This window comes from Halichoerus grypus, chromosome 7 (genome assembly GCF_964656455.1).
Source record: "Halichoerus grypus chromosome 7, mHalGry1.hap1.1, whole genome shotgun sequence".
NCBI lineage: Eukaryota > Metazoa > Chordata > Mammalia > Carnivora > Phocidae > Halichoerus > Halichoerus grypus.
Window position 1 is genome coordinate 62,108,951 of NC_135718.1, and position 25,093 is coordinate 62,134,043.

General features: G+C 43.5%; 1 protein-coding gene across 1 annotated transcript; it reads right to left on the reverse strand.

The window, feature by feature from the left end:
- Positions 1-244: 244 nt before the first annotated feature.
- ZNF365 (zinc finger protein 365) lies at positions 245-25,093 on the reverse strand. The gene is made up of 5 exons (XM_036066738.2): positions 24,939-25,093; positions 22,455-23,210; positions 10,365-10,545; positions 3,951-3,988; positions 245-3,209 (listed from the first exon to the last, which is right to left on the reverse strand). The coding sequence occupies exons 2-5, from the start codon at positions 23,195-23,197 to the stop codon at positions 2,948-2,950; spliced, it is 1,224 nt and encodes a 407-aa protein (XP_035922631.2). The 5' UTR covers positions 23,198-23,210; positions 24,939-25,093; the 3' UTR covers positions 245-2,947.

Consider the following 25,093-nt stretch of genomic DNA (forward strand, 5'->3'; position numbering starts at 1 on the left):
CAAATGGGCTTTTAATGAGGACTTCTCAGTGTGAACATATGTAAAAAGAACTTTTAGATATAGGCATTGTGATAAATAAAAATGATCCAGCTAAGTTCTCAAGAAAGCTTATTAGGTACAAGATCATGGTGATTATATGTACAGTGAACAGCTTATTCATGAAAGACCATTTTGTTCACTGTTCAATGGACCAGCACACTTGGCTCCCCAGAAACACTTCAACTAGACAAAATATACCAACACATTAGTCATAAATATAGCTTTATTATTATAATATTTATTTCATAATCTAAAAAGTTTTTCTTTTGAATTCTGGGAAAAGAAAATTCCAACTTCCATACAACTGATCTACCCTGCAGAATGCTGGAAAACAGTGTCTAAGCAACCTGAACTTTGCAGTTGAAAATCTATAACCTAGTTTGGGAATAAAAGAATGAAAGACCACTTCAAAGAAAAATTTCTTCCTTACAAAACTAATAATAAAATTAGATCCATTCTTCAGTATAGCCTTGAACATGTTTTCCCAGAAACTTTGGTAATTTCTCCAAAAATCAACTCACAGGTTGACTGCCCATGTGGACATATATATATTTAAAAATAAGACCCAAGTGGGACATGGTACATGGCCCAGGCCATGGCATGTAAGTGAAATATACCTTAGAGTGAGCCAGCTCCCATGTTTCAACAGCAAATTTACATCTCTAAGGAAGCACAACATATATAATGCATTTCCTTGTATGACGGTCAGAATTGAGTTGGAATTAAAAAGAATTTTTTAATATAATAAATCTTAAAATCATTTGTGTAATGTATGTAGAGTAGATATGACATTATGGTGCTTTCTGAAGATAACAGAGTACCACTGTCAAAGAGAGCTGTCATGCCCTCTAGGCATATTAAATAAAAACTGAAAATGTAGGTTACGTTAAATAAAACGAAAAAAATCTGGCTCTACCACCTTTAAAAACAAGTTGTTGTCATTGCACACACGGGTTACAGGACAAAGGGCATGCAATATAACCAACAAATCAATTTTTTAGTATGTAAAAGGCTAGAGTGCAATCATGGTATAAACATCAATAATAAATAACTTTGGAGGAGATTAAGTCTCCAAATAAACAATAATTGTAACACTACAATTTTTACAATGTTAGCCTAAACAGTGATATTCACTTCACAGCAATGTTTTTTCCCACTGGATAGTTGCCTATACACCAGATGAATGGCCCACCCCCGTGAGCCAGATGTCAAAGTGAAGGTTCAAAAATCAACGTTTTCACTATGATAGGTTCAAAATGTTTGTATAATGATAAGTTACACTTTTCAACTTACTGGCACTTTAAGTAACTGCGTTATACCTATTTTTAATGCATTGCTAATCTGATGTTTATTGCAATAACAATTATTCTACTAATGTTAATTAGGTTACACTTTTAATTTTCAAAATAAGAGAATTCAGCTTACATGAACTAATGTATATAGTTTAAAAACCACCCACTACAAACACACACCTTTTGCTGAGTATTTAAAAATAAATTATTAATATACCTGACATATATATTTTGTGTTATATATATATATGTATATGTATACATTTGTGGACATAACTACTCTTTTTTCCAGAAGGATGTCAGCATTTGTAAACTCTGTAGAAGACCTGATGATATTGTTAACATTAAAAAAAAAAAAGTAACATGGAAATTCATTCTTGATGAGAACCATAAAGCAGGAGGTTCTTAACAGATGGTTCTTTATGGAATTGAAGGCTTTTTTTTTGGGAGGGAGAGGACAGTCTCAGACTGTGGATCCCACATGCACTGTTTGTTTCAGAAACTACTTTAGAAAGCAGTGTCCAGTGAACGCTTCAAACACCTGCTTGGAAGGTAAGGATGTATATCTAATCATCAAAGGGCACAGAAGCAGCGGGGAGGTGGAAAAGGGAGGCCAGCAAGGGGACAGCATGCCCAGAGCCCCCAGCGGCTGCTGCTACTACCAGGGCAGCAGGAAAGGGCTGAGGAAGGTCTGCAGTGTTGCCAGGCCCCGGCTCACGATGCACGAGACGTGCCATCTAGGGCTGCTCCAGCCCTTCAGACCCGGAACTGTGATGGGAACTGATCAAAGAGTTTCATGGCTATAAGGTTTTGATGGGGTCTTCCGTCCCAACCACAGACAACACTAATGGCTTTGAAGACAGAGGCTGCAGCTTGGTCTCGGGGTGCAGAACACTCAGCCAAAGGAGAGAGCAGAGGCGTCCCAAAGTCAGAATAAACACGCATCCAGAGAAACAACAAACCTGAATCGAACAAACTGGAAATGAAAACTGAAGTCTAACGAGATGAGTCCTGGAAGCAACCCAAACATTGAAATATTGATTAACCAGAATACTTGGGGAAACAGGAATCCTTATTTTTGGAAGCTTTCAAATTAATGGAGGGCAAAGTTAAAAACAAACAAAAATATTACTATTTCACTGCCATTAAGAGAACTTTGCATTCCCATTCTTTGCCCCACAATTTAGAGAGCAGTAGACACAGCAGACTTTCTTCCTAGTGCCTGACATCTTGTGTGGCCTTGGGCCTTGGCTGAATCACCCCCACACAGAACCCCAGATGCAGATACTATTGGAGAGTGGTCTATTTATTTTACAAGTTGGAGCTTTCTTTTAACTAAAATTTTGGAATAAGACTGTTTTCATTTTTTTTTTTCAATTCTTTCTGTAATCTGCCTCTTGCTTCTAAAAGGGGCCTGTAATAAATTTCTGGTTCCCCGAGATTCCCGTTTGTTAAATTCTGGTTAATCCAGGTGCCTGAATGGCCACGAAATAAATGTGTTATGCCCTTTTTTCCAACGTGTCTTACTATGGGATGTATCCCAAAGGGCATTATTGTTGGCCCCCAGAATAACATTCTGCAAAGCCCGGCAATGATAGTCCAGGGCCACCACCCTTTTAGATGATGTTCACAATTGCTGTTGGCTTTTTTTTGGCCATTTTGGGCCTGATGTTGCCTTTCCGGCTAAACCCCAGAGGCTCCCCTTTCTTCGATGGTCTGCAGAGTTCTCTTGGGGACTCAGCCTGTTCGTGAATGGACTTAGCAGGCTGCATGCTGGCTCTGTCATCCTTGGCTTTTCTCAGGTAGCTCCTTCCTTTTGGATGAAAATGGGTCTTGAGATCAGCGTGGTTACACACAGGATGTGGATGCCCTCTACTTCTACAGATGGTCGAGCAGGGGGAGATGAGCAGAAAGAAAGATTTTGTTTAGAACCTTAAAAGAAAAAAACAAAAGCAAAAACAAACCATCCACGGTACACTCACTCCTGCATGCCAGAGTGGCAGAAATGCTGCCAGTAAGTCAAATACAAATCGGTATTTTTCTTTCAAAAAGTCCTGTGGCCTTCATGAAATGATCTCATGATGCCAAATTCCCAGGGAGATGTTACTAGTTCTCTCACCAGAGACAAAACTGAGACACTGAAAATGTAAGGGACTCTCCAGGATAATACATACAGTTGGTCTATGGGAAAGATGAGACCAGAATCCAAACCCCTTGACTCTTTAAGTGACTGTATATAGTAGTAATAGTGGTGTAGCCGTCATAAAGTATGTGATTCCTAGCATAAATTTATACATATATTACATATGACGTAGTATACATACATTAATACTACTATAGAGATACTATGATTACACTATACCTCAATAAGAGAAAGTTACATTATAGAATACTGTAAAAATACTCCTGGACCACTAACATACCGCCATATACTAATAGGCTATTAGCATAGTTAAAAGTTGTATCCACAATTTACAAAATTAGGTACCCAGGCAGGTACATTTTCATCGGAGACTCTAAAATCCATTTCGAATACAGATATTATATACATAAAATGTAACCGGAAAACACATTATGCAAACATTATCAAATGGCCCAAGTATAAAAAGATATACATACAGGCATTTGGGTTTCCTATTTGAGAAGATATCTGTAAGCTGAAGGAAAACAAATAAGAAAAAACATTACTTCGCTTGAAGGTTGGATTTGGCTTTAAAAATCTTTCTTGCTTATATTTTTAAGAAACTGTTCCCATTAAGGAAGCCAGGAACTGTTATCAGTAGCACGGCCCATGGCACCTTCCGCCACGGCAGCGAACAAGAACATCTCGTGCTCGGCCTCTGCTTCCTCGGGGAGCCTCTGTGGCTCGCTGTTCTGAGATTTTCAAGAAGCCATTATCAGTCGATCTAAAAAATTTCAAAATGTCAAAGAGCCCTCTAATGGAGCAACATCTGAAGAAACATGTTTTTTAAAACTAGAATGATGCGCCATTATTTCTTGATTAATTCAGGCTGCATGTGCAGCTAATTTACTACAGCTGTGCTTGGTGACAGTGTATCAACTAAACGGAAAATTGGCATAAAATGTTTATTGCCTAAAATACATCATTTCTAAAGTGAGAGCCTATGAAGACCAACTCCACAACTGTCCCTGAGGCCATCTATCATTGAGATTATTTTCCACTCCCAATGAAGTATCTGCATGCCCTTTTGTGGCTGGGCTCAAATATCATTTGCAGAACAAATTGAGAACCATCATTTTGTGAGCCAGATGTCACCATTCACTTTAGAGGCAAACCCAGTGTACTCCCAACCTTCCTTCCTGACCTCCCTCATGTAGCCTTCGCTAAAAGAAGTGCTGTCACAGCAGGAGGCAGACCCACAGAAAAAGAGGATGATAAAGAAAATGTGCAGAAAGGGCCACGTTGGTGTTGGGGCCCAGTGTGACCAAGACGAGAGTCCTACCATATTCAAATAATCAGAGAAACCAAGTTCAGCATAACAGGGTCACTCTCCCCGGGTCTCCTGTCTGGAGCTTGAGCTGTAGTCAGAAACAAATCAGAAAGAAGCTTTCCTTAAACTTTTGAGGGTCATGTCCCCAGGAAGGCAAGATGAGATTCCTGGCTTCTGCCTTCTGACTCAATCAAAAGTAAGCTTTACTGTTGACCCTGTTCACACTGGCTGGATTCAACAGGAGATTAATAGAGGTGGACCAAAAAAGGTACCCCCAAGGAGGGTCTTGAGATTATGCAATATACAAAGAAGGTCAGACAGAGGGCTCAGGCAAGCGTCAGGCTGGCAGCTTCTGGGAAACCCGAAGGTTTCAGCATTTCCATCTTTCCGCCATGGCCCTGCTACCAGTAGTAAGGGCTTCTTAGCTCTGCTCCTGGAATGGACTTTAGTATTATGTATAAATTGTAAAAAAAAAAAAAAAAGCTTACAGGGTTTCTCTTCCTTTAAATTGCTTCCTTCTTTTTAAAGTTATTCTTATGGCATAACAAATTTTTTTCACTTTACTGTATATATGTATGTAAGCATATAGTTTGATGATTTGTTGCATATGTACGTATAATACTCTTTGGAATTTTATATAAAGTGTGTGTGTGTATGTGTATGTGTGTGTGTATTTACATGCATATGCATACTTTCCTCCCTGGGGAAGAGGCCAACAATGTTATCTAATTCAAAGAGGTCCCTGACTTCCAAAATGTTTTAAGAACCAAAACCTTGGTGCCTATGAATGTCACTGATGGACCCTGCTGGGACCTTAGGAAATTAGAAGAGTTTACTGTGTGTATTACTGAAAGGTAAATGCACAAATAAATATGGCTGGAGATGAGCCATAAAGCTCACCTATACACAGATATATAAGTACCATAACTGTGCAGGTCTATATGTCACACACTGGATAAAATGCTGACTATATAACCACCACAATTAACCCTCAGAACAACCCTATGAGGTAAGCATTGTCATCCCCACCCTACAGATGTAGAAAGTAAGGCCGAAAAGTTAAGTAGCTGGTTTGAAGCCTGAATGCTTTACCAGTTTTAGAGCTGGGCTTCAAACCCAAGTTAGGACATTCCACGTCCGAGCAAGACTTCACACTGCTCTGCCTCCTTAAGGAGCATGTGTTTGTGGAAGAGCCAGCAAGTTTGTACACAAAAAGATCAATGGAATCCATGGCTGGATCCGAATCTCTCCAGTGATCCTACAGATCAGCAGGCTTGGCTGGAGGCAGGGCCTGCCACCACCTTCCCAACAGCACCTCACATGCTCTCCGCCCTGTGAACACAAGAGGCCGCTGTTCCTTCTGGCCCCACAGCCTCAGGCAGATGGAAACGCTCTGCCCCCTTAGGTCCCCTCATTGGCTCTATTTTCTTGTAGTCCAACTACTTTGTAGGAGGATGGGGATCAAGAAGAGTCCTTAAGGAAGGTTCTGGAAAAATATAAATAGCTGCACAGAGAGCCCATCTGAGTGCAAACATGGTGTCTCAGGTTGTTTTGGGTTGGAGAAACTAGGCACCCGGCCCTCCTCCCACCTCCCCTCTGTAAATAGCAGCACTGTATACTCAACTGTTCAGGCCAAAATCTTAGATTCATTCTCGATTCCTCCCTTTCCTTCACCTGCTAAAACCTAATCCTTCAGCAATTCCAACTGGTTTAGTCAACACTGTCCCCAGGATATATCCTATACCCGCCATTTCTCTCCGCCTCCGCTCTCCCCAAGCTGCCATCCCCCTTCCCCTGCCACACCATAATGGCCTTCTGAACTTCTCTCAGTCCTGTACCCCTCTAGTCTATTCTGCACCCAGCAGCCAGAGGGATTTTGCTAAAACATAAATCACCTCCTGCTTACAACCTACCAATGGCTTCCCTCTCTGCTCTGGAACGGATCCAAACTCCTTCTGTGACCCAGAAGCCCCGGCATGATCTGGAACCTTCTTGCATCTGTGACTTCAGCTCATCCCCCAAATGTGCCAAGCTTGTTCCCTTCTAAGCCACTTCCCAATTTTCAGAGAGCCACCTCAGTCCTGTTATTCAGGTCACAGTCCAAATGCAGCCTCCTCTGCAAGCCTTCTCTTCTCCTGACCACGGAGGGATGGGGGCGGCCACTCACACACCTCCTCTCACCTTTTTCTTTACAGAGGTTCTCACCCGCTGAGATCATCCTAGTTATGTGCGGACTTGTTTCTGGGGTCATCACCCTCCTCACTGAGGGCAGGGGCCTCACCCACCTCATTCACCCTGTTCCCCCAGCGCCCAGTAAGTGCTGCATTCCCAATAAATACATACTAAATGAATGGCTGCTAGCCCTGACGTACAACCTGCAGGAACTAACTGCAACACTTAAAATGAGATGATCCGAGCTTTTCATGACCTTCCCTTTGAGCAGGTCTGTGCGTGATTTTGGCAGATGGGATATTAGGTCACTTGATGTCTAATTCGACAGCATTTTTTAGGGCACAAAGACAAAATATCTGAGTAAGCATGTTACGTTTTTAGAAATCAGCCAGGTGAAAAAGAACTCAAATGCTCAAGGGAATTAAGGGGAACTACAGATGCCGAAACATCATTTCAGAAAAGGCATTTACTAAACGTGAGGGGGAATTTTTCTAGGGCATAAAAGAATCTTAAAGCAGAACACACCTTGGAAAGAAGCACCTCATCCATCAATCTAGAAATTTCACTGCTGTCTGGAGGTGGTAATGAGAAAATGAGGGAAGGGACAGACACTGCTTCTCAGTGTGGCCTTGGTAACAATGAAGAGCCAGGTCGGCTGGGGACGGCATTCCAGGCTGTCCTGAGCTGCACTGTGGAGGGCCTGGGTCAGAATGTTCCGCTCCATCTCAGGGCACACTGGGGCAACAAGCTCTCTTGGGAGTGGCTGAGGCTCCAGAAGCCAGAGCTCCTCACTGTTCTGTGGCTTCACTAAGGTGGGCCAAGTCAGTCAATAAAGTGATGATTCGAAGCTTTTCCTGCTAAAAGCATCCAAGTTCTTCTGTGTGTGGATGGCCACAGGAACCCTGGGAGGCCAGACTTAGCACTTGCGTTACATCAAAGACACTGTTCCTAATTTCAGAGGTGCGTGTATATTGTTAAGATTAAGCAGCTGAAGGAAAAGGGAGAAATGGTCTGAGGGTCTGCAGACTACATCATAATGTGCTATGTTATGGGCCAAAGTGGAGTCTGGAGGACTTCCACGAACACGGGGAAAGTGCGTCTCTGCTCGATCCTTTCAGAAACAAAGCACCTCATTCTTGGTCTTCTCAGGGCGATGCGTCCTCCCCACAACAGTGACAGTCCGCCTCACTGCAGCCTGACCGTGTCCTACTCACAGACGGCTCTCCCTTCTATATTCCCCACTACCATCTTAACTGCATTTTCCTTTATTTCAATCAGTCAATTCTTCCTCGGGTAGATCAAGTCTGACGAGGGCAGATCATGTCATGTTTGGGACACAGGAGATGCAAATATGGATTAATTCCCTGCTGTATTTGTATGTCTAGATGAATGTGCACGTGTGCCTGTAAATCTGTGTATTTATGTGTGCACATGTATGTGCACACACACACAGAACTTCGTATATACACAGCTGACTAGAAGACCTGAGGCCTATCCAACTTTTGATGGCGTCTACCATCTCGGTGAAAATAATCACTGGCAATGTCTCTTAAAGGATGTTTAATTTTCAAGCTGGAAAAATAAACCGAGCAGAGGAAAGTGAGCACAGAAATATAAATAAGAGAACGAATAGGCTTCCTCTCTTCCTCCTTGCCTTCCATTGCTTTCAAAGATCCTCTTGGCTTTGTACAGTAGAATTTTACCCATTTCTTAGCTCTGGGTTACTTGTAAGCCTAAATACTAAGACTATTCATGCTACATTTTTATTTTAGAATTCTTAACCACTGGAGTCAGGTGACGATCAGAGAATTTAAGAGGCCAAAGACCCTAGCGAGCATCTGGTCCAACTGCTTCATTTAATAGAATTATAGGCCCCAGAAGACAAGGAGCAGGGCGGGAATGATCTGGAAGCCAGTCCTTTTCACCTCACATCTGGGCCCCGTGACCCTATGCCACACTCTCTCCTGATAGAGAGCAGGATGGGAAGAAGGCAGGAAAGGGTTCAGAGCGTCCCTCCAGCCACACTGAGTTATGACTGCACTCACAGATTCCCAAGGAGGTGAGAGAGGAACTGAGGAGGGAAGCGTAAGCTCCCTCTCAGGAGATCACCGTCACCAACAGGAAAATAATAAACATGTCAGGTGGCTGAAACTGCTTTGATTACAGTTATTGGAACCTCACGGAAGTAACAAACTTACTTCTTTCCAGCCCACTTTTGTGCCTGACTGGAAAGTTCTAGAGCTCCCGTTGCTGCCCTGCTCTAAGGCTGACTATACATTTCAGTAAGATTGCGTAACGTTTCTTCATTTCTTCCTTCCTCCCTCTCCTTTTTTTCCTGTTGTCTGTTCCTCCCGCCTTCCTTCTTTTATCCACCTGCTTGTCATCTCATTCCTTCTTTTGTGATTTAATGTTTCCCTTTAATCTTGGCTTCCAGAATGCTCAAACTAAACTTTTTAATCAACCAGTAGCAACTTTACCAACATTTTGGTTAGCATAAATGTTCCCTATTTTTCTTTCCCTTATATGTACAGTCCATTTGCAGGGGAAGTAAAAGAATCATTTAAAAATCTTTGCGGAAGGGGCTAAGCATAAATAAAATCAAACAGATCATGAAAATGTTATAAATAAACCACTTTGGGGTTTCAAAAGTTCTTTTTTTTTGGCTTTGTTGTTATCAAAAAAACTGTTTAGAGAGCAAATACGACCCCCCATCTCCCTCATCTAGAGCGTGATTATTTGTACCTCCTCCCCAACCCCCAAAGAGACCAGGGAATCTCGATCAAGCCACTTAGCAGAATCTGGACCTTCAGCCGTATCCACGGTTCTTGTCTGGGCTCTGGGGGTTTCTTAAGTCCCTGAAACAATATATAAACTTGTACGCAAATATTTATTATAGAACTGCCACTTATGAAATTCTCTAAGACTTTTTGAAAATCTACTTAAAGAATGTTTCACCTATAGAGACTAGCAGATGGTGGTGTCCTTCCTCTTCAGGAAAAAAAAGAGGTATGTGGTTAGATTTTGCTACTACAAAGAAAGGCCAAAGCTTTCTTAAGATTCTCTTGAAGAGCTCCCAAACAGGATAATACCTCCCCATCTACTTGAGCACCCAGGTTGAGACTGATGATTTCTTCAGCCACCTCCAACTCTGTTATTCTCTAATATAAAAATATCTCTACCTATTTATGTTGGTGTGGAGTGGTGGGGTGAAGACAACCGTGCATCCGGAATTTCGCTTACTTCCAGGTGTCTTGGATTCACCTGTATGACTTCATAACACAAGGACGGCTGGTGCTAATGTCTAGGAGGTTCCCGCAAGTCATTCCCCAGCTCCCCTCTCCTCTGTCCTTGACCCAATCTCACCATACCCAAGGACCGCAGGCGTGGTGGCTGGACCTGTGTGACTTACCACGTGCTCACTGATGTCTCGGCAGAGGCCAGCAGCCTGCTGGCTTTGATAGTACTCTAACTGCTTTTCTGCCAGTTCTACCCGTTGCAACAGATTCTCAATAAAGTCCTGGAGCCGGGCTTTCCCTTGGACCTCCTTCTCAGCTGCTGCTTCCAGGAAATGGTTGAATGTAACAACTTCTCTGCAAGGCAAAAACGTCAGAACAGAAAGCGGAAAAATGAGCCAGGACTTCATTCATTTAACACGTATTTATTGAGTGCTGACTCTGTGTCGGGCACTGCCCTCGGCATTGTGCTCGCAGTGATGGCGAAAGAGATAAAATGACATTTTAGTGATTCTATTTCGAGATTGCACTGCAGTAGAAAGAGAGTGTCATTATCGAATATCCAAATAAATATCTAGGTCAGGGGTGGTAAGCGCTAAGGAGAAAACTGAAATTGGGTGCAAGGGGACAGAAAGTAACAGAAGAAGGGAATGTGTGAGTGGTATTTTAGAAAGGGGTCAGGGACAACCTTCAGGATAGGGAAACAGGGCAACAGGTACCAAGGAATAAGCCAGGCGGGTTCGCGGAGAGACAGATCTGACGGACAGTTAGGAGGGCTGCCTGGCTGCAGGCGGGGCCCGGGAAGGACAGAAGGAGTGGGGGCCACTATAACGACTCCAGATTTTCTTATTATAAATGAGATGGGAAACCAATGGACACTTTTGAGAAAAGTTCTTACATTTTAAAAGTCTAGCTGCTGGGGGAGAAAGAGAGCACAGGGAGGGAAGGTGTGGAAAAAAAAGGGCATGCGGAGTAAAATGAGTCACCTTGTCCAACTGTGCATTTTTGAGCTAAAAGTGAAATAGTCCAAGAAATGCCATCCTGAGGTTGACCCAAGGTCCGCCGGGAAAGCTATGTTAGCTGACAGAGGAGAATTCATGTGCAGGACTGCCCTTCCCCTAAAAAGTTGAGCAAAATACCTCAAACAATATTCCTTTATCCACATACAGATCCAGAAAAATTTTAATAACTTTATTACTATTTGATATCTTTTTATTTCTAATGCATGGATGAAAACAACACTTTCCTGACTTAAAATGAAATCCGTTCTTTATAAAGATTCAAATACATGAGGAATATAAAGAAGAAAATACCATCTGAAACCCCATTAACCTGAGACCAACACCTGTAACAATTTGGTAGCCATTCTCACGAGCAACTCTGCGAAAACACACATACATACAAACATACAAACACACAAACACACAGGTGCTTGGCCTTTTTCTCAGGCCAAGTACCAGGTAATCAGCATGACCAACAGGTGCATATTATCACAACTCTCTTCATCCAATTCTCAATAAGAAATTATAAAGATCTTTCAGCCTTCCCCTTTGTATGTCCTGCCACACCCACCAGGAGTAATGAATTCCATCATTTTATCACCTGTTGGATATAGTACTTCTTGTATGTGTCTTCAGAATCTCTCTTGACCCTCAAGGAGTACCCCCCCCTCCTTTATCTGGCCACTTTCAACTTAATGCAGAACCAAGATTCTAAAGACTGCTCATTCTCCTCCCAGCCTCTTTCATTTCAGATTAAGAAATCCCGTTTTAAAAAAATCTAACTCCATCAGTTGTTCTAGATAGTTGATGAAATCCACTGCCCTCTCTGCACCTTCCATTTAGCTCCATAATTTCTTGAGAGCAGAACTTCAGGTAAGTCTGACCCAGGAAGTTTTACAGAAGTTTTTTGCAAAATAGTTGGTAGTGGTTTCTTGCTCCTTTATTCTGTACAATTAGTCAGTGACTCACTTTTACAATTATTTGTGATTTTTTTCTCTCACAAATATGTCACACTTGGCTATATTGAAACTTTTCTGACACTTCCTTCAGAGTCAAATGTCTCTGCAAAGCCTTAGAAATTACATATTTATAAAAATAGAAAAGAGACTGGTTCTGACATGATTCATCACAGAACTGCTTATTATACTAACCCCCCTTTTTTTCTAGTTTCCTCTCCAGGATCAAACATAAACCCCAATTCCATAATAATTCTATTATCTTTCAGTAGCTAAGAAAAATTCACATAAAAGAAATGAATCCCTTTGGAAAGGAGTTTTCTCCCATCATCAAGTCTCAAGTTTATTTCCAGATGTTTCCGTATGAGCCCTGCATGGAAGACACGAACTTTCCAAGCTGTTCAGGCCACGGACACCAGCCAATTTTAAAGCGCTACTGTCATTCAGCTTTTATCTGCCTAAGTAACCTTAAACTAGCAGCAAAATAATGGAGGGCCCGTCCGGGTGCTATATCCAGCATGCCACAACTGTTCATGGCTCTGAGGAATGGCTGAGATCCCCTAGATGGAGCTCAAAAGTACCACTAGAAAACAGAGCCTGGGAAATGGCTATTCCTTCGTCTTTCTGACATTAAGGCTTCCATTCATTCAGAGTAGAGACTTCGTAGGTGATTAGTTAGGATATCTGAATCGTGTCAGGAGTTTCCAAACTGTACTTATAGGGAAAACAACCAAAACCCACAACCCTCTCCCTTACCCAAAACAAAGACATAGACAAAGAGCCAGTGTATTCTTTTCAATTCATTTTGGTTTGTAATATTTACCTCATTACGGAAATATTTTACATTTATTTTGGGAAAGATAAAAATTGACCTATTAAAAGATCTAAAACTGAGCAAGGGCCAAATCAGCCTTTTTGCTCCCTGCTCTAAGCCCATCACTTGATATAATACATGACATATAATGTTCAATATATATTCGTTGTAATGAATATTTTAAAGGACAAGGAAGAAACAAAAAATGACCCATAATCCCAACACCCAGAGGTACCTACTATCAACATCCTAGTATATTTTTCCAGTCTTTTTTTCTTTCTATGCATATTTACTATTTGGCGGTTCTCAGGCTGTAAAGCTTAGAATGTAAAACAGCAATATTTGACCTCTTAATCCCACAGGATTAACATCTCAAAAGCAAGAAAACAAACCTGAGTGCAATATGGTTTATGACTGTGGCTATATTTTTAAATCATGGAATGTTTTGCTACTGGTTCTATATAAAACTTTTGCAGGGCGCCTTGGTGGCTCAGTTGGTTAAGCGACTGCCTTCGGCTCAGGTCATGATCCTGGAGTCCCTGGATCGAGTCCCGCATCGGGCTCCCTGCTCGGCAGGGAGTCTGCTTCTCCCTCTGACCCTCCCCCCTCTCATGTACTCGCTCTCTCTCATTCTCTCTCTCTCAAATAAATAAACAAAATCTTTAAAAAAAAAAAAAAAAAAACTTTTGCAAATTAACATCAATGCTCCTAGCTGATCCTGGAGTGTTATGTCATGCTGTAGAAGAGAAGCATCTTTTTCTAACCTCTCCCTCATCCAATTACCTTGTGCCCTGAAGCTGAGAAGTTAACACCCTTTGCATTTTTCAACCAACCTGGTGTCAATACTAACTTAATTTCAGTTTATGAGTGGTTCACATCAACTAAAAAAAGAAAGAAAGAAAAAGAAAAGACAGTTAAAACAAGCCTGATGATTTAATTTCAAATAAGATGTTATATAAGACGATGGCTGGAGAAGTGCCTCATGCTGAGAATATGTCTGGGTGTCTGTATTAGATAAAAACGGTAACCAAACCCAGTGACTAATTGTGGACTAGCCTGTGTGTACAACTTCAGATTCCCCTTTCACATCCTGTTCAATCTGGACCAACAATATCCAGAAACACCTCATATTTCCCCAAGGAATCTTGGGAATTTCCTGAATGAAAAAGAACGAGGTTTAACCACATTGCATTTATAACCGCTTTAATAATTAGACCAAACCGTCAAATATCCATTCAAAGTGGAAGACAGACCAACAGGTTTCAATATAAGGAAGAACAAGATATTCCCTGATAGGATTTCAGATCCCATATCTCAATGAATCTTGAAGAAACTACCAATTGTCAACTTCTGTCCTAGTAGCAAAGCAGAATATCCTGTTCTCGGACAAAGCTATTAAAGCACCCCTCCCTTTTCTTACTACATATATATGTGAGATCGGATTTCCTTCATCTACTTCCACCAAAACAACAGATTTGCAACAAACGAAACGCAAAAGTAACAAGGTCCAGTTGCCTTCTATTTAAGTCAGATATTAAAAATATTTGCAAAACTTATAAAACCATGTTACTCTTTTTGCTAAAGAGTATTGTTATCTTATTGTTATTTTTAAATAAATTAATAATTGTATTTTGAATTTCTAAGTTTTAATTTCTTTTTTTTTTGAGGATTTTATTTATTTATTTGGGAGAGAGAGAGAGAGAGAGAACACAAGTGGAGGGGAGAGGCAGAGGGAGAGGGAGAAACAGACTCCCTGCCGAACAGGGAGCCCGATGCAGGGCTTGATCCCAGGACCCCGAGATCATGACCCAAGCCGAAGGCAGACGCTTAACCAATTGAGCCACCCAGGTGCCCCTAAGTTTTAATTTCTAATTCAGTAAATATTGATAGATAAAACTCACGCTAACAAAACTTCTGGGGGTCCTTAGATATTTTTTTAGCAATATAAGAAGAAGTGGGGCCAACAGTTTGAGATACTGCCAGGCTGGGTACAGGTGCTCCTGAATCTCAGAACGTGGGTGAGGGGTGGGCAACGAGGGCTGGAACCCCAGGAGGATGTGGTCACAGTCCACACAGTTATTTGTTCCACTATTCGGTAACTCGACAAACACTTACTGAATGCTAGCAGGTACTGGGCTTAGTGCTGGCAGTCCTGAGCCCATGGCTATCCTCATGAAGCTTACTGCTGAATCCAGGGTCAGCCCACGTTTCGTGAAGGACTGGGGAGTATATATTTCAGGCTCTGCAGGCCATCTGGTCTCTCTCACAATTATTCAACTCTGCCTAGCGCAAAAGAACCCTAGACGCTGTGTAACAATAAAACTTTATTTATGGACACTGAAATTTGAATTTCATATAATATCCATATGTCGTGAATTATTATTTCTCTTTTGGATTTTTTTTCAAATTAAAAATTCTTAGCTCACAAGCTCCTCAAAAACAGGTAGCAGGCTGGACAGGCTGGCAGTGTGCTAACCCTGGATACAGTGGGAGAAGCAAATATTAAAAGAAACAAATGCTGAAATAAATATATAATTACAAAGCTGAGCTGAATGACTAAGAGAAAGAATAATATGATGCCATCAGAGAGAAGAGGAAGAGACTTGTGTGGTTTTATTTTAGGTTCTCAACCCTGTGACCTAGAATACAGGGGGAAGCCTGGAGGGCCAGATGGGAGAGAAGACAGAGGGAACCTGAGTGACATCCCATCAGGCTGTGTGCAAACCAGCTTCGGGGAAGCTGAGTCTACGTCACTTCCAGCCCCATCTTTGACTTCTCATATACGTATTTTTTAAAAAGGTTAAATACTATAGAACACAAGGTTTTAAGCTTTGGTGGAAAATACGCTTTATTTAATAAAATCAATACTTAATACTAAAGGAAAAAGTACCAGTACAGGATAAGAAACTGGTCTGAAGCTCACTGTTATGCAGAATGAAATGCAGAGCTAGAAATCTGTCCACATCCTGAGATTCACAAACAAACAAAGGGGCACCGAGTGAAAAAACCCTTTCAGTGTGATCAAAGCTTTATTTAGAAAGCGTACTTGTTCCCTCAGACACTTGTTCATTTACAGGATGGCCATAGGTCTGAAACATTGATAATATTTAATTTTTTACAGATTGAACCCCTCAATTACTTCTTCTGAGGTGGGTTAAAGACAGGATAATTCAGAGAAATTAAAGATACACTGTCATGTGATGAACCCACTCTAGAAGCAGGTGTAGAGATAGAGGGAAATGTGCATTAATGCATACCGGTGTTCACTACAATGTTACAAAGCCATCTAACCATGCATTGTTAATAGGAGACAACGCACTGATCATATTGCATACTGTAATTTACAGTCATTTCCCTATGTTTCCAGCTTTCATGGCCATCCCATAGCCTGATGTTCCCCTTGGGCCTCATAAATGCACACCACCTCTGTCTCTGCTCCAGCACCGGGGACCTCCCTTCATTCAGCCTGTGAGCCAGATTCTTACTTCTGCACATGCTGTTATTCCACTGGGGTCCCTCCCACTGCCTTTCCCTAGCCCCCGTTCTTAATGAGTCTTCTAACCTCAGGGCTCTCCTGTTAGGAAGCTTTCCCACATGTGCCTAGGTGTGGGTTAGGTGACCTGCTGTGTTCTCCCGCAGAACGTTGCCTCCTACCACAACGCACACTGCAAAGAGGACTAGTCATGCCGTGTACCCCATTCCACTGGGAAATCTGTGTGGTCAGGGACCTTGCCTGCTCCTTCACTGTGCTAACCCCAGCTCCAAACACTAGCCCAGCACACAACAGGGGCACAACAAATTTCTGCTGAGTGCATGAAACGGACAACCACACTCTAGCTGAAAATCTTTAACTGACAAAAAGAGCCTGAGGTTTCTTTTTATCTTTTTCCAGACAAGTACTAGGGCATAAAACCAAAAAGTAATCCACAATACAGGTACCTCCCACAGGACTGAGGGTGGGATCTAAAATTGATGCTTCTCTTCTATTCTTAAACAACACTTTAAAATCAGCTTCTCCTCCCAAAGGCAAAGCTCTACCAAGTTATTTAAATTTCATTTTACATTACTGATTTATGAACCTCTTTGGAGGTATGTGAAATGGTAAAAATACCTCTGGCTAAAAATAGGCTAGCTATTGATCACAGAGCACGTCAGACAGACCGTAATGTCAGCCGCGAGGCAAATCCTGAAGCTGGAGTCCACCACCTTGCAGTGCTGGGAGCCGGGCTGCCAACCTGGAGCTCAGGGTTGGCTCCTGTGCATCCCAAGGGCCCCACAGGGTGGAATGGGCACCTGCGGCCCATCTGAAGCCATGCCATCTCTACTTTTGTTGGCCCTTTGCCTCACCTTTCTCTTTTGGCTTCTTTGACTAAACCAAAAGGTATATACTTCTCATTAAGAGCTTAAAAAATAACTCTAATGAGAAAGTCAAATGACTCTCACTGGTAATAAGTAGATCAACACTACATCTAAGCCCCTTGGTCCAGACAGAAAGAAGGTACACGGACATTAGACAGAGAAAAACGGAATATTTTCCTTGGTCTCCAACTTTTAACCATCCCTAAGAGGGCGTGTTTGACGTCCAGTTTTTCCTACATTACTTTTAAGTCTGCATGGAAAGCAGCCTGGAAAGAGAGGACCTCATTTACATAAACGCACTAAAATGTGGAGCAAACAGACCCCTCCCTGTCCCACTGAACCCTACATGTAACATGATTTTTCCTGGCCTGTTTCCTAGCTATGGATCCATCTGGAGACCAAATTGTCTACTCACTGCTTTAGCTGATCAAAAATAGAAATGCTGTAATTAAGTGGCAAGAGGGTTTAGCTGTGCAAAGCAAGGTATACCAAGTCAAACTTTAAAAGGCCAGCATCCCACAGCTAGCTTACGATAGAAACCTAACACATGTTACCTGGCTCAGGCCATCCCTTTAGGCCTCTTTCATCATACCCCTAATGATCTGTTTAATGTTTAATTTTACCTTCTGGCCTCTTCCTGCCGTAAATGCAGAAACGGGACTCATCTGGTATACCACGGTAGGACCTAGAACAGTACCTGACGCACGGCAGGCACTTAGTGCAAGATTTGTCTCCTGGGCTGACTGCCAGCTGAGAGCAGGGCAAATAATGAAGGAAGAAGGGAAGGATTATACCTATCGTAGCTTGCAAGGGAGTAGGATGGAGATTCGACAGAATTATAAGGGGGCCCCTCACCACAATCAAGGGCTGGCATGCTCCATTCTGACTGGCCACGGACAACCAGAGAGTCACGTTAAAAGCCCTGGGCTGGTATTCTGGAAGCTGAATAGCATAACCACACTTAGGACGCCAGCATTCCCTATTTCCCAACACCTTTGATGCCAGCTGATATCTCCTTTAATCTCATCAGAAAAATAAATGACGTCACCGTAGCAGCTCTCTCAAAACAGCAAAGAAGCCGGCCCATTCCAAAATGGGCCAGATTCAGTATTACATAAGTCGTGACGCTTTGGGCAAATACCCCATTTTCAAAAGTCTGGCTGAGACACAGTGAATTAATGGAAAAAGCACTCAGCAGAGAGACAGGGAATATGGGTTTCAATTTCAGCTCTGCTACCAAATTTTTGTCCTTGGGCGAGTCATTCCACTGCTCTGGGCTTTATTTTCCACATCTGTAAAATGAGAGTGTTATCCTGAAGGAGACGAGGAGTACCTTCCAGTTCCCAAAACACACATCTCCTCAGGGGCCATCTCTAATAGTCTTTCTTCTCCCTGCTGTCCCTTCAATGTCGCTCTCCTCTGGCCACCGATGCAAATACTGCCCTTCCTCCTCACTTCCTCAGTGTGGCCTCTCCACATTAAAAAAAAAAAAAAAATCTGTTCTCTAATAGTTTATCAACTTGAAACCATGCCTTGTATTTAAGCACTTGTTCCAACTACCTTGGGTCTGAACATGGACATGATCACAGGGATGTTTTATGCTTCCTATGCAGGATGTTAGCTCCTTAGAGGAAAAGAGCATGAATTTTAAGTTCCCCATATACACCTAGCACGGTGCCAGGCACATCACAGGTGCTCAGTTAGGGCTTTCCAGTCTTACCAGAAGGAGGTACAGAAAAACTTGGGATTACTGGTATTACACAGGTGTGCTCCAAACCTTGGATGACCCACTCAGCCACAAATCAGCTACCATCCAAGTCTATCCTTTCTTGTTAAGGGATACCTTACCGCAAGGTTGGCTGGGATTGATTTACCTGATTACAGGCAGGGTCTACCCTATAGCTCTGAATGCTCTTGAATAAGTAAATACCTGCTTCAATAGCACTTTTAAAGTTGCAGAGACTTTGTGAAGATGACGGACAACATCTCCCTTGGATTTGCACCCCAGACACAAATAGACACCTCTCTCCAGGGATACAATGAGACTCACCAGCCCAAAAAGTACAAGATACTGCCTATTCAATCTCCTCTGTTATAGAGCTTACATAGGCCCTCTATAATGCAAGGCCATTCAGCCTATGGACAGCTTCAGGGCAGAAGCGGCCCTGGAGTCTTTCATTTCAGTTTGAAAGAAAGGATTTTAAAGTTGAGAGAACAAATCCGTAAGCAGAAGAGCCTCCTAAGCCTCACTTGAAAGGATTTTAAAATTGAGGGAAAAACAATCCGTTCGCGAGAGAGCCTCACGTAGGTGTTTGGGTTTTTTTAAACTGAATCTCCCATCTGTGTCTCAAAGGGTCCCCAGAGTTGAAGTCCATGTTGAGTAGCACTGCAACCACGCGCTTTCTCTCACAAATAAGTCTTGAGGGCTCATCTGGAGGGGTTTAGCGGGGCAGCACAACTCCTGGTTTGCTCTCTGGCCAAATAGGGTCTTCCCGTATCTAAGAGGTCACCTCTTCGGTCAAAGACACAGCTCCGTGAGGGCTGGTGAGGAGGGACGGGGCTCATCCCGGGCAGGCAAATCTAGTCGGATGAACTCGGTTTCAGTGGTGCGGCAGATGGGCAGCTGGCTTGCTCTGCACCCCCGTTTTGGGGGCAGGGGTGGGTGTCAGGGAGGCCGAACACTACAGACCCTGAGGGAGCTGGCCAGTCACCCTCTCAGACCAAGAGCTCCAGTGTCCTTCCTGGGAACAAGACTCTTTCAGTGCTATTTTACGTACAGAAAGAGTGATTATTTGAGACCTGAATACGAAACTGACAGGCCAGGCCAAATGAAGGCTTAAAAAAAAATGAAGACTTTGTTAATTTTATGTTTAAAAGTTTAAGGCAGTTTCACTGTATTTTCATTGAAAGTGTTTTTATTTTTAATGTTATTGCTGCCGCCCCCCTCCGTAGTCCAAAATGACATACTAAAAACCAATTCATAATTTATCTTCAGATATACTCACAAAAACGTGAACAAAGACATATGTATAAGGCCGTTAACTGAGGCACTATTTTTAATACTAGGAAAACAGAACAAAACCATGTATTCATTAATAGCAAGCTGATGAAATCAGCCATGAAGGCATCCACACCACGGCCATGCGATAGCCAAAAGGAATGACATAATCCTATATTTAGTGCCTGAAGGATGCCTGCAACACACTATGTTAAAACAACAACAAATTCCACACATAAGTGGCAGAATAGTGTATAGTGTCACGATTCCACTTGGGAGAATATAGCATCTCTCTCTGTGTATAAAGTACATACGATTGTAACTACATAGGAAAGGTCTAGAAGGACATTCACCGAGCTAAACAGTAGCTGTCTCTGGAGGATGGAGCAGGGTATGCTTGGAGAGGAAGGGACACTTTTAACACATACAGTTCTACCCTGTTAAATTTTTTTTTTTTATGAGTATATATTACTTTTTCAATTGGTCTTCAGGTAACAGAACTGGGTTAGCATTATCATAATTGATCCACGCATGGCCCGCTTTTACTAAGTTAAGTTATATTAAGATATTCTTAATAACTAAGCACTCTTGAACCCAACACCCCAAACAAAAGTTAGATCCTTAGCAATAACCTAGATCTAACTATATGATTCTCCCTGCCATCATACTGGCTTCCCTCCAGGCAACCACCAGCCCAAATCCCACATTCATTATTTACTTGTGTAATTAATAAGTAAAATATGACAAATCAATATGTGCAAACAGTTTGTTTTCCTTTTAAATTCACTGCTCTTCAATCAAACAGAAATACCACAAATTTAATTCTAAGCTTGTCTTTGCACATAGGGGAACCCCATCTGCCATTTTTCCGGTGATGCAATGTTAATCACCCTGGTGGCCGCAATGGGTCATCATGGCACTAACTTCCCACGGGGAAACTCCAGAAGCCAAGAAAGAAACATTTTTCATTACAGATCATTTCCCTAAAAGCAAAGTAAATCCGTGGCTGATTTGAATCTGTCCTCACTAGGTAATTAAAAAAATTTCTAGTTGATCAGAGCAGACTTTCCCTCTAGGTAGAATGTAGGCATTTAGTGATACTAGGTAATGATCTCTTTAATATATAGGGTTTCTCAGCCTCTCGCCAAAGGGAGAGGCTTTAATTACTACACTTTAAGAGACAATACATGATAGAAGAGTGCCAGTGGACACAGAAAGTATGAAATTAAGTCAACCTCTATAATATAATCCAAGTTATTTGAAACCTTCCTTCTAGGTTATCCTAGGGTATCCATTTTTATGCCCTTTGATTCTACGAATTCTGAGCCTCCATTTAAAATTAAATCCAACATTCTGCATTTGGGAAATATACTGCATTATTAGGTATGCTTTTCTAGTTTGAGTTGAAGCCATACTTCCTGATAAGGAAATGCTTTTCCAAGTAGGATGTCTTTCACCTCTATCTTGTGAAAACCACTTGTCAACTCTGTGCAAGCCTGACTGACTCTAGTATCACATACCGTTCTACAAAAAGAAAATTCTCAAACTAAAATCACAGAAGCCAGCAGGATCAGAAAGTCTCCTCTGGGTTTACTAATGCCTGCTTCTTCCAAATAAAAACTATAATTAAATGGATTCTCAGCTACCAACATTTAATTAACACGAGCAGATAATCCAAAATGGCAAAGAAGCCAGAATTACTGGTATTTAGAGCATATTTATATACTCGAACAAGACAGCATCTCATATTCTTGACTTGGCTACATGGAGGGAGGCTACCAAGGAGAAATGGCTGGGCTAGAGCCGCCTCTCTGCCTTCCCATTCACCTCCCCCCTGCTCACCAGCTGGTGCTGGGAACCGATCCCACCACAGATACACTGCTACTCCTCTCTCTCAAAACGAACGTTCCTATAATTTCCAAGGCGAGAAGGGACTGAATATTTTGACTCTCCTGCTGCCGGGTTGCAGACTATACGCACAGAGGGTCAATGGTATCCAAAGCCTTGTGCATCCCGCGTTCAACTGTACAATGCGAAAGGCAGCCAAAGTAGCTGCAAGTAAGAAAAACCAATCGTGGCTTGACCTGTGCTTGTAACTCGGGGGTAGGTGCCTAAAGCGACGGCACAACACCACTTACTCTTCCTTCCGGAGCAGCTCCTCCTCGGACTCGCTCAGGCGCTGCCTGAGCGCAGCGATCATCTCCACCGCCACGTCCACCTGGCGGTTCAGGGCCCGTTCTCGCCTCTGCACCTCCTGCTTTTTCTGCGTCAGCTGCACAAAGGCCGCCCGAACTTCCAACAGTTCGGCCGTTTTCTGGGCCAACTCTTTGGTGAGTTTATCGATTCTCTTCTCGATGGTCCTGTCCACGGCCTCGACCATCCGGTTGAATTTTTCTCGGACGTGGGCCTCGAAAGCGGCTTTGGTGTCCGAGGTGGGCAGTCCGGGACTGGAGCGCGGCCGCTCCAGCGAGTCTGCACGCAGGTCCAGCGCCGTGTAGGTCTGCACGTAGGACACGGGCCGCTCGGCCACCACCTCGAATGGCTTCCTGTCCTTGGAGTGTTCGTGCGAAATGCTGTACAAGTTCACATAGCTGGGTTTCTGCTTCACCACGTGGCCCGTGCCCTGCAGTTTTCCCTGTTTCAGGGGTTCTGAGGCAGTGACTAGGTCTGTGTCTTTGAGGGACGGGAAGAGGCTGCATTTGGTCAAGAGGGTTCTTTCCTGGTAGCTGTGACTGAATTCCAGATGGGCCCTCAACGAGGACAGACTTCTAAACCTGGTATGGTCTCCACACCTCGGGCAGCGGAACGGCAGGCACACGGCAACATTCTGGAAGGACTCCTGCCAGGGGTATCTGCTTGCCTCAAAAGCCTGCTGTTGCATTACTCTTCAGGTCCTGGGCAGGGCAACGGAAAACAGGTAGTTTACACATCTGTTTAAAAAGTGCTGCTGAGACGCTTGTGGCCCCTCACCTCTACCAGGGCAGAGGCTTTTGGCTTCAAATGCCTTTGGCATATAATATCTCACATTAAAATTAAAACCTATGATCCGCGGGCCAAATCCAGCCGCATTCACTCCTTTCTGTGTGGCCTACTACTGCTTTTGCACTGAAGGCAAAGGTGAGTGACTAGTTGGGACAGAGCCTCTATGGCCTGCAAAGCCAAAATGACTTACTCCTGGGCCTTTAGGAAAAGCTTGCCAAGCTCCCCCCGCCCCAGCCCAAGATGAAGAAGGTGGGTAAAATTCTCTTTTTGCAGATGAGAAAACTGGAGCAAGGAGGTAAAGTAATGAATTCAAAGCCAGGTGGAAAGTGGCAGATCCAGAAGTGGAATTTAAGTTTCCTGCCCTCCTGAACTGAGCACACTCACTGCAAACCTGTGCCCTATTCTACTGATACAATCCTGATAAGCATGAATTCCAAAAAGGAGGAAAACTCACACGAATTGTCAAAATTTGTCCTGAGAGAGAGAGTTCAGCGATCTTTCTTCAAACATGGGAATGATACTACTCAAGCTAGGCGCAGTGGCATTAAACACAGAATCAGCTGGAAATTTTTCAACCTGAGATTTTGCCTTTAGTTATTGTTGTGATGGCATAAATCAAAATATTATGGTAACAATGATAGCCTCCCATATTCCAGATTTACTGACATTTAGGAACTCAAGATATCAAATATATTTTGACCAAAGAGGGACCATGGTCGAGACTTCAGAAAAATAACAGTGTTCTGAATGGATTTATCTCGTCTCTGATCCTGTTTTAATTTGATAACCTTTAGAGATGGCCAATATTTGAACCCGACAGGTATCAGCATAACTCTTTTAATAACAGGAAGTTCTTATTTCCTTGTAGCAATTTATTATCTTAGCCCTAGCAACAGATGACTGCTAGCAACCCTATTCTGCAAGCAGGGCATACCTATTCCCTCCAGGAATGGTTTCTACTTAAATGTAACAAGCCCTGGGCCCCCCAAAAGAGGAAGCTCAACTAAGGGTCTAGACTGGAAAGTGTTGTTATTGGGCCCTCAACCTCTTCAAAAAGCAGAGGCGCAAACGGTCCCCAGCCAGCTAGGCAAAGCCTCCAGGTTAATAAGCCTCTGGCCCCTAGAGAGGGGAACCTCTTCCTGTGCTACGGCGGCGGACCGTTTAACGGCCGGTTTTGTGGAGACAGGATGCAAACCCTGACCGAAAAGGCAGCAGAGAGGTGAAGGCAGGGGAAGTCAGGATTTCAAGGGGTGAAGTGGGGAAGGGTTGGCATCCCCGAATGGGGAAATGGGTAGTCACACACTCTGGGAGTACTCGTGCTTTCAAGGGCCCAGGGGAAACCCCAGTCCACAGGGCTGGCGGAAAAGCCCTCACTCCCTCTGCCCGCGCAGGGCAGGCTGGCAAAGATGCTCTCCGGAGGGTCCCGGCTCTCCCCGCCCCCGCTCCGCTGCGGGCCAGCCCTCGGGAGCCAGAGTGGATTCGTGCGCACACGAGTTCCCGCAAGTGGGGGCCGACAGCCTAACTCCCCGCCGCGCGGAGGGGACGCGACCCCTCCCCAGCCCGGGACCGCCCCGCCGGTCCCCTCTGCCGCGCCCCCCGGGCCGGGCCGCAGGCGCAGAAGCCCCGCTGCCGCCACTTACCCGACTTGTTGCTGCAGCTGCAGCCGCTGCTGCTGCCGCGGCGGCCGGTGCTACTGCTGCGGGAGCAAAGCGGTTTTCAGCAGAGCCGTAAATCAGGCTGAGCCCGGGCCCGCTCCCACCCCCCGCGCACCCCCACGCCGGGACCCGCGGCGTCC

Coding starts and splice junctions, on each gene's coding strand:
- ZNF365 (XM_036066738.2), bottom strand. CDS start 23,197: ATGCAACAGCAGGCTTTTGAGGCAAGCAGATACCCCTGGCAGGAGTCC. Junction 10,546..22,454: donor GAGCTGCTCCGGAAGGAAGA/GTAAGTGGTGTT, acceptor TTTGCCTTGCAG/AGAAGTTGTTACATTCAACC. Junction 3,989..10,364: donor GAGACATCAGTGAGCACGTG/GTAAGTCACACA, acceptor GTTTTCCTTCAG/CTTACAGATATCTTCTCAAA.